Source organism: Rhea pennata, chromosome 1, assembly GCF_028389875.1.
Source record: "Rhea pennata isolate bPtePen1 chromosome 1, bPtePen1.pri, whole genome shotgun sequence".
Classification (NCBI taxonomy): Eukaryota; Metazoa; Chordata; class Aves; order Rheiformes; family Rheidae; genus Rhea; species Rhea pennata.
Window position 1 is genome coordinate 206,965,585 of NC_084663.1, and position 9,110 is coordinate 206,974,694.

The 9,110-nt window shown below is 42.1% G+C and overlaps 1 protein-coding gene across 2 annotated transcripts in view; it reads right to left on the reverse strand.

Moving 5' to 3' along the window:
- The window catches only part of LOC134135666 (putative N-acetylated-alpha-linked acidic dipeptidase), a 38,722-nt gene extending 32,625 nt beyond the window's left edge, over positions 1-6,097 (reverse strand). Inside the window, exons 1-4 of one of the 2 annotated variants that reach the window (XM_062567351.1) lie at positions 5,909-6,097; positions 4,363-4,471; positions 1,623-1,809; positions 743-844 (exon numbers count right to left, since the gene is read on the reverse strand). In XM_062567351.1, the coding sequence (XP_062423335.1) occupies positions 743-844; positions 1,623-1,809; positions 4,363-4,471; positions 5,909-6,026 (516 nt within the window). In that variant the 5' untranslated portion in view covers positions 6,027-6,097. Of the gene's footprint in view, positions 1-742; positions 848-1,622; positions 1,810-4,362; positions 4,472-5,908 lie in introns of both variants that reach the window. The other variant, XM_062567350.1, reaches the window with a different exon arrangement.
- Between the last annotated feature and the right edge of the window lie 3,013 nt (positions 6,098-9,110).

The window sequence follows — 9,110 nt, forward strand, 5'->3', positions numbered from 1 at the left end:
GTCAAGACAGTCAGCAGGCTGAGATTCAACATTGGATACAGCTTCGAAGCAGAGATTGGACCAGATGACCTGCAGAGGTCCCTGTTAACCTACGTGATTCTATGATTTTATACAGAGACAGAAGAGATATTGTAAAGAAATATTTTCTGATTTTCAAAATTATTAGCTGCAATCACTAATGACCAGAGACCATAAAACTCCTGTTACATGCACCAGCTTCATAAAAGAAAACCTGCCAGCTGACACCATCTGTACAACAAGATTGAAAGGATTAAGCTCAGATCTCAGTAAGACTTTGCCCCTCAGATGGAAATGCTAGCAAAACCCATTTTCAGGCATATTGTACGCTCTGTGTTGATAGCTGTCAGTGCAACTCATGAGCAAGCAGTATGCTGAAATTAGGTTATTCATTTAGCTACTTCAATATAAAAAACTTATTTCTTAATCAAGTTGGGAAACAGTAGGGTATATTCACAGTATTATATGGGAAAGCTTATTGCAACTGATAATATTAAACATTTATTTATGCATTTTTTAAAGAAAAGGCAAAAAAACCCATTCTGACTCAAAACAGAGAAAAAATATAAACAGAGATGAGTGCTCAATTACAAAGTTGCTCCACTGCAGAAATCCCTAGAATACCAGGACTAGCACAGCGCTAGCACATCTTTTCTACTTACAATGTCAGGTTTTGAACAAATAAAACTTAAAAGCTAAGAATATCCAAGTTCTATTATTTTACCTCAGGCATTCCTTGGGCTGAAAATGCACTGTAAGGTGGCACCACATTTCTAACAGTCTCATATCCTGGAGGAGGAGGCTCAAATAACGATGTGTTGAAAATCTGCTATTAAAGAAGCAAAAAAGTAAAACAGACAATATGAGAAAGAAGTACTGTGTACTAAGGTGTATTTCAAAGGCATTTGTTTCTTAAAGGATTCTAGTTCTGTAACTCTAAATGAGGAGTGGCCAAAACTTTTACAAGCACTGGGCATCACTTTCATTATGCATATTCTAGGTGTTAACCTGCAAACTGCATCTCCACTCTTCACACAAAATCCCACCTAAATAACAAAGGCTCCATTTTGGTGGTCCCTATACAGCAGATAAAAGCAGGGTTAGACCATAACAGTAAAAAATAGCTTTGTTCTGCTCATCTCTGGAGCTTCCACAAGCAATAGAGCTGCACTGTAATGAACTGATTTTGCTTATGTCAGTACTTTCAGAGGCCTATGCTTCAAGAAACTAAACTTAGCACAATCACCAGTACTGTAAAAATGATTCAGTGCAAATAATGACACTGACTACAACTGCCTTCCCCTTTCTAAATAAGGTAACAATTTATAAATGGTTGAATTACATAAAATAATTCTCTCACAAAATTCTCTTTCAATTCATACATCTTGATATGGTATATGAGTCTAGGTAATTATTAGTATACCTAGCATATAGGTAGAGGAAAAGAAGAAACAACAACAAAAAAATCAAACCAGAACTATCAATTCCTTGAGTTTTGAATCAGGTCCAACACCATCAAGAGAGCAGATGATAACTTTCCCTTGCAGTCTTCCAAGGAATTATATAGAGATTTTTTTTTCCCCAGGTTGAAAATTTTTCTTTACCTCATTTCCATTCTCATCAACTATTGAGATGTAGTTGGGCTTAGTTTCATCTGGGTAGGAAAGCAAGACATCATAATGAGCCAGCTGAACAGAATCCAGTCCAAACTCCTTCCACTCTGCTTGGATTTGCTTTGCCAGGTGCAAATTCTCCTCTGTTCCTGCTAGGTGTGGAAGGCGTGTAAAATTGCTAGAGACAAAAAAATCAGTCAGGTCAGGCATTGCAGGTTATAATCAGAACTCCTCTTGCCTACTTAGAAACAAACCCATTGGAAAACCCCCTATAGGTGAGCAGATGTACCCAAATTAAATCAGGGATCCAGTCCTCTCTGCATCTGGTTTTGTCTGCCTTACACGTAAGTTGAGGTAAAAGGTTTCAGTCTGTCCTGAGCTACCACAAGTGTGATCTTTGTAGTGGTGTGGTTTAGCAGAAATGACATGACAACATTAGCTGAGCGGTCTTGTCCTTGTTTTCCTCTTCATCTGCTGGATGACCTGGATGGCCAATCACTACTACATCTAATGAGACCAGTCTCCCTCGTTAAATGATGAAATAATTGAATATGATTATCTCTATGTAGTCTGTTTAAAAATGTGCATAATCCACCTGATTCCTACATGCAGTGAACTGTATATTCTTCTCAGTTTAATATTTTAATTAATTTAGCACAAATATTTATTAATCTAGACATGTGTCTTGTGTATGTATCTCTGCATCTTATATGCAAATAAGAGAGAGTGAGTTCACAGTGGCATGCAAACAAGGAACAGAAAAACCTCAATTGCTTGTAAATTAAAAATCATTCTGTCATACATAGCAAGTAACAGTGCAAGGTATCTCGAACAGTGAGCCACCTATTGCCTGAAAAAAACTTGCCAGACCACTGAGTAGGTGTCGTGATAAAATGAGCCGAAGAAGCTCCAAATAGCTTGTCATCATCATGTCCTCATTCTGCCACAAGACTGTATCATCAACATGTCATAGAAACATGTGCCACACAAGCTAGTGTTAATGAGGAAAACTGGATCTTGGATGCGGAAGGAGTGTAAGTGTGGTAAAAGTTTTAATTCTGGACTTCCAAGAAGAACAAAGTCAGCAAACAAAATACTTTGTAAGCACTATATATTCTTTGTAAGCACTATACAGTCCTGCTTTTGTACAGAATGCTGCTAGGTAAAACAATGGTCCTCTGATAAAGTCAACATCTTTATCAACACTGTATTTCAAGTCCTTGTTAGAGTAAAGGTATCATTTTCTGGATGATATACTGAGCCAAGTGCATGGTTATGTGTTAACGAGCCAATGCTTGTTTTCTGTAAGATTTGGGAAAGTATAACTTTCATGTTTCGATAAAAATTTGACTTAAGCAGTAATATTCTCCTGCATTTGTTTCCATTAATTGAATATTGTGTTTTTCTTCCTGTTCTAAGCTGTTGACTGCCTGTACCGGTTGTTCTGAGTCATGATTACGTATTTGCTGGATTTCACCACAGAATTGGCTGCACTACAGATAACCAGGGAGTTTGAATGGCAGAAAACAAACCTTTTACAAAGTTGTTTAGCAACAATTGACTTGGTAGGAACCGAAACGTAAGTTAAGCCTGTAAAAAATCCTAAGGCTTCAGTTTTCAACATCACTCTTTGTAGTAAAAAGAATGTGCTTTCCAGTTAATTTATCTGCAATAGTTCATGGTAAGTGCACTTAAAGTGGAATGAGTGGGATAGCCACAATCTCAGCAACTGAACATGTTTTTTAGTAAGATTATTTTTAAACTTTTTTTTTTTTTGGTAAGGCTTTATAACAAGATACAACTTCAAGCTACCTAATCAGGCTAGGAATTAAAGGCAAGCCAGAATACACTGATTACTCCTGAAATCATTGACCCTCTAACACGTTTTTACATTCAACTGCTTCCAATAAACTATGACCTTTGATTCACTCCTGGCTAGAATTAATAAAGGCTTTTAACAAACGCTACTTTCCCCTAATAGACAAATAAACTGTCTACAAGGTCCCTAAAATAAATTACTAGTAGTACAAGAGCTTCCTTGAAATTAAAGTTTTTAATTAAGTTACAGAAATTACGGGCTATATTTTAAAAAAATCTATATGGTTCTCTTCCACCAATGGAATCTTCAGGAACAAATGTTAGCAGCTTTGCTTTTAGGCTTTAATAAAAGAACCACAGGATTTTTAAAAACATCTATCTAATTTAAGTATTAAACAGTAACTAAGATGAATAAATTATTTGGAAAAAAATATCAAGATCTTAGAAAAGACCCTGCAACATTATTACATTTGTGAGCAGTTTAATGTACCATCAGCTGACTAGCTGATATCTACCATGTCTGTTCTAGCTATTCACTGGGCAAAGGGAGAGAGCCTGGGAACATATCTTTCTGCATGAAAGTGAGTCAGAATGGTGGCAGATAATGTATGCAATTTGGTCACTGCATAATGAAGTGTGAAGTGAGAAGAGTAGTAAAGTATGATGGTCTAAGCTGTAGGGAAAACTGAAAGTTAGGACCACTGGTATGATTTTCTTCTTTTTCATGTTGATGTACTCCATTATTTTCCACTGTATCTCTCCTGACTTAAGTGGTCATAAGGTCCAATCTGAAGGGAGACACTGCATAAAACCTGTAAACCAGAATCTGTGCATCATCCTCAGTCAGTGGGCTAGTTCTGGTTTGAATCTTTTTTTTAATTATTTGTGATTAATAAGCCTACACACTGCTTACTAAAGAAACTGCTTGATGTTTTCAGCTTTCATTTCAGCCATAAATGCCTTCTTCATCTCTTCATGAGGACTCACAGGTGTCTTCTCTTCCACAGGTTTTGCAAACCAGCCTACACAACACACCAAAATATAATCATGAAAACATCAGAACAATATTTCTATGATACAAATCAATTCTCTTTGGGATGACTGCAAGATTTTCACAGTGTGTGTTACAATTGCTTTTATTAAGGTATAGTCAAGCAGCACAACTAAGGCAGAGCCTAGTATTATCTGTGGCAGTCCCACATACTGTAAGAGAACTTACTGATTAGGTAGATATTGAAGAATAAAATATCTTTTCATCACAGTTACTGTACTGTGGATGCTGAGGAGTCTTATCTATTTTCCTTACAGAACGCTGCCAGTCATTTCAGTCACCTCAGTAAGGCAACAGCTTTACAAAAATGCACAGACATACAGACAGCCTTTGTAAGAAGAGATGTCTTAAAACTATTTTCTCACTCTCTGGTCCATCTGGCTCTTACTCTGGAATCATTCCCTTACTTTATAGGGATTATCAGAATAAGCGATGAGAGGCACACCTGGCTAGAAAGAAAGTTTCTGACATCTGTTTTTATTTTCAACTCAGCGACTGGACATGTTCTGTGCAAATGCAGCAGAAGTTACATGGCTAGTGAAAATAGAAGAAACGATAGGGAGCCAAGAGCAGGCAACACACTGGCACTGATGAGGGACTCGTCACTGTCATGGGGGCAGGTTTTTTTCCACATGAGGAGGGAGTAATTCAGTCAGCACTTTCAAATGGCATGAATTCCCCCCAAAATACTAAAAGACATTTCAAAAGACATACTTTGTTTTCTTCCTCTCCTTCCCCCCTCCATGTTGATCCCTATGCAGGTAAGGAAGAGAAGTGAGGAGTGAGGGAAGGGAAGCTGCAATGCAGGAACCACCTTCGGGCTGGCCCGCTTGGGCCAGGTGACAGATGCAACGGTAAATTAAAGACTACTTTCCCTCTCCTGTCTGCTCTCCTCCCAAATCTCCCCGTCTTCTCAGCGTGTGAAAATCCTCCTCCTTACTGCACATGGCCTCTGTGCGGTTTAAATGCACCGCGATCGACGGGCCTGTTTTCTGCCCCTCCCTCGGAAACTGAGTCTTCTCTTGCCCACAGTGAAACTACTACACGTAAAAAACCACAAACAAACCGAAAATAAGCTCTCAGCAGAAGGCCTGCACCTCCCCCTCCTTGCTGCGGAGGAGCTGGAAGTGCCAGGAGCTGCTCCCAAAGACGAGGGGAGGGGGAAAGCGCCCGGGAGCACCCGACCGGGCAGTGAGTGCCACGCACCGGACCGTAAAGGAGCGGAGGGGCGGCCGGCGACGGCCCGGCCGGCCCAGGCGTCACCGCAGAGCCGGCGGCGGGGAAGCCCCGCTGGCGAAGCCGGCCCGCATGCGCCCCGGCCCGCGTCTGGCTCCGAGACGCCTCTCCCGGCCAGGAAGGGCAAGGAGCTCCCAGATGTGAGGGGAGAGGGGTTTGGTCCGCACTGTACCGATGAGGAACCCGAGGAGGAAGAGCCCGGCTGCTGCTGCCACGATCAGAGCCCAGAAGCGGCCGCCGGCTGCTCTGGGACCGGCGGGCTCCGCGACGGTGCGGAGCGAAGTCCACATCGCGAACCGAGCCGAGCCGAGCTATGCCAGAGCGCTTCCCTCCGCGCCGGCCCCGCGGGCCCAAGTCCTGCTCCCGCCCCGCCGCGGCAGGGGGCAGACGCGCGCCGGCCGTTGGCCGCGCGCCGGCCGTTGGCCCGCGCCCAGCGCGCGCCGCGGGCGGGCGGTTCCCGCCTCAGGGCGGCCGCCTCGCGGCGGTGCTGTGAGGGCTCCGCTCTCCCCATCGCCGGCATCGGGCCCTGCCCGCATCACGCCGGTGGCGAGGAAGGAGATGGCGGAGCCCAGCCGGGTGCAGAAGCTGCTGTCCAGGCACTTCCCGCTCTCCCATCTGTCGGGCCAGACATGGGCGGTTTCCTTCTCCCGCTATCTGTGCTTGCCCACCATGTCCTGCTTCCCCATGGAGGATCACCCTTGTATCTCGCACTCCGGTTATTCTAACTTGCAACAGAAGGTAGTTAGGGGCTAAAGGGCTGATTTCAAGACCTGGTTCGCCTTGGTCATTTCACGCAGGGCTGTGCTGCCAACAAGCAGAGTTAGCTGTAACACCTAGAAGGCAAATAATTAAAAATTAAGGTGAAAGTTACTATTTTAAGACATATTTTAAAATATATATTGTGCTGCACTACCCAACACTTTATAAAGACTTTCCAGAGAGATAATGTTGTTCTCTGGATTCATTTACCAGAGGTAGACTGATTGCTAAATGTCGCTGAGCTGTCTGTAATGAGGACGCCCTAATTTTCTCTGCAGTATAGTGCTGTAGGCAGTAGTGAGACCTGTGACCACAGAAAGAAGAGGGAGGACTGCAGCATGTCCACAAGAAACAGTTTGGAATGTTTCAGCAGTTTGGAAAGCATCTGCAGAGCTCCTGGAGGTAAGTGGAATATATGAGTTTGGAAAAGCTCTTCTGTGTAGAATTGGTAATGTGGTGTAATTCCTGGTGGACAAACAGGGACTTGAGCACTAGAAATGCCTTTACTTTTTCTCCCACCTTGCAGGTTCCCATCGGTGCAGGAGGAAGAGTCAGGGTGGGAAGGCTTGAGGGCTGTGATCCCACCAAAATTAACACTCCACCTCCATCCATTTTTAGAAATATCATTTCTTTATAGCTGTACAACCCCTAAGACTGTGTAATATGGAACCTCTGTCAGCTATTTGTTTGAGGACAAGCTTCAAACTTTGAACCCAATTGACATTGCTGGAATCTTTTTCCTTCTCTTTAAATCTCAACTGTATAGTTTGGGAAAGGTCTCTCCATTCAGTTTGGTCATCATATTTGGGGTGAGGCTGTACCATTAGGTCCATGAACAGGCAGTAATTTGGAATCTAAGGCTAGCCTCTGTGGCTCTTTGCAAATATTCCTGCTCAGAATCATTGCTCAGATGCCAACTAGGGAGACAACTCATATCCATGTATTGTTTGCATAGCCTGTTCTCAACACAAAGTGAATCATTGTGCAAGTGTGTGCCTATTGTACTACACTACTTGCTGATGTAAACATAACCTAAGTCTGGGATGTATTCCATACACTGGACTTAACTGATCTCATCTGCAGAGTCCACTTCATTAGGAGCTCTTAGCACAAGATGATGAGGTAAGCCTTGTGCAAAACAGAAGTGTTGATGGTGCCCTTTTATTAGCAAAGAGCAATACAATAATAACATAGAAGTAAGATTCCAAATTTATAAGAAACAATAAAACTCCAAATGACCATGTGCAGCTACTAAAAAAAAATCCAATATCTATTTTATTAGTCCTGTCTCCTTCTTTATACTGTTTTATGAAGTCTGGCACTATTGTGTGATACCCTGTCCTGCTTTTAATGATCTAGCTTTTACTCTGAGTGGGGTACTCTGCTGCATTGCCAAGTTAAACCCAGATGCCTGCCCAGTTACTTTCATTGTGCTGGCTTTTGTAAATACCATTTTATAATGCCTAGCTCTCTTGTATGATATATATGGAACATAGGTTAGGAAATGAACATAGTGGATCTTCTCAAAGCCCTAAATGTTAGGTGCACTAAAATCCAGTGTGTAAAGTCTTAAGTACTTTTGGGATTCAGGTATCTCTGTTAAGGGGGAATTTCCAGGCAATGACTGTTAGTTTCAAGAAGGACAAATTTCAGAGTTCTTTTCCATGTAGCTCCCTGACAGCTGAGAATAAATCCCTGCTGAATTTAGTTGTGGCAGATGAAGGTTGTACCTCCACTCAGCAGTCTACTTTCTTCCACTATTCTACATCAGGACTGATACAATGTGCCCATGTTCACTACTGCACCTGTATGTGCTGATGTAAGCTACAAGTAGTGGTTTTAGGTTAAGTGGGCAGACGAATGGACATATCTTCTGTTCCAGTATTCCTAAGTAACTCTGAGAGAAGATACACCGGATAGGTAGAAGTGGTAATCTGCTCAGTCACCAGCTCTCTACTGGAGATCAGGAGTCTGAGGTAATTAGTACATGGCTTATTTAAGACTTCATAGGTTAAGCCGTCAGAATACATGCTATATTCCGAATGGTACCATGGTCCATAGCCTGAGGGCATCAGTTGAGATGCACTATGGTTGTGGCTATACTGAGCCGATCTTGTATTTTTCCATTACAGGGCACTTAAGAGTCCTGCACGACTCTTATTCTTCAGCTATTTTCTAACCAATGCTCTTGAATTTCGCCTTTAAAGGTAGATGGATACAGCTAGAGCACCTCTGGGCCTACAAACTTCAAAGTGCTCCTAGCTCAGCTAATTTTTGTCTGAAACGTTTGGAAATTAAGCTAATGAAGCACTGTGAGACAAAGCACTGAGGAAAAGTATCTCTAGATTAATATTCAAGAGGGATTAAATCTATTTCCAATAGGTTATTACCATACTAATTCATATAAAATAAGATAAAAAGGAACAATGAGGAAACTGAGATGGGAATATTGTCAACAGTTGTGATGCTGTTCTGTACTCTTAAACTAATCTGCAGGCCTGCCACACTTAAAAGCTCTGGATTACTGATTTGAGCCATTAGATGTGGTTTTTTAGTGTACCTGGAGCGTGGTCAGGACATTATGACCCTTACGTGCACAATAGCAGCAGCCAGTG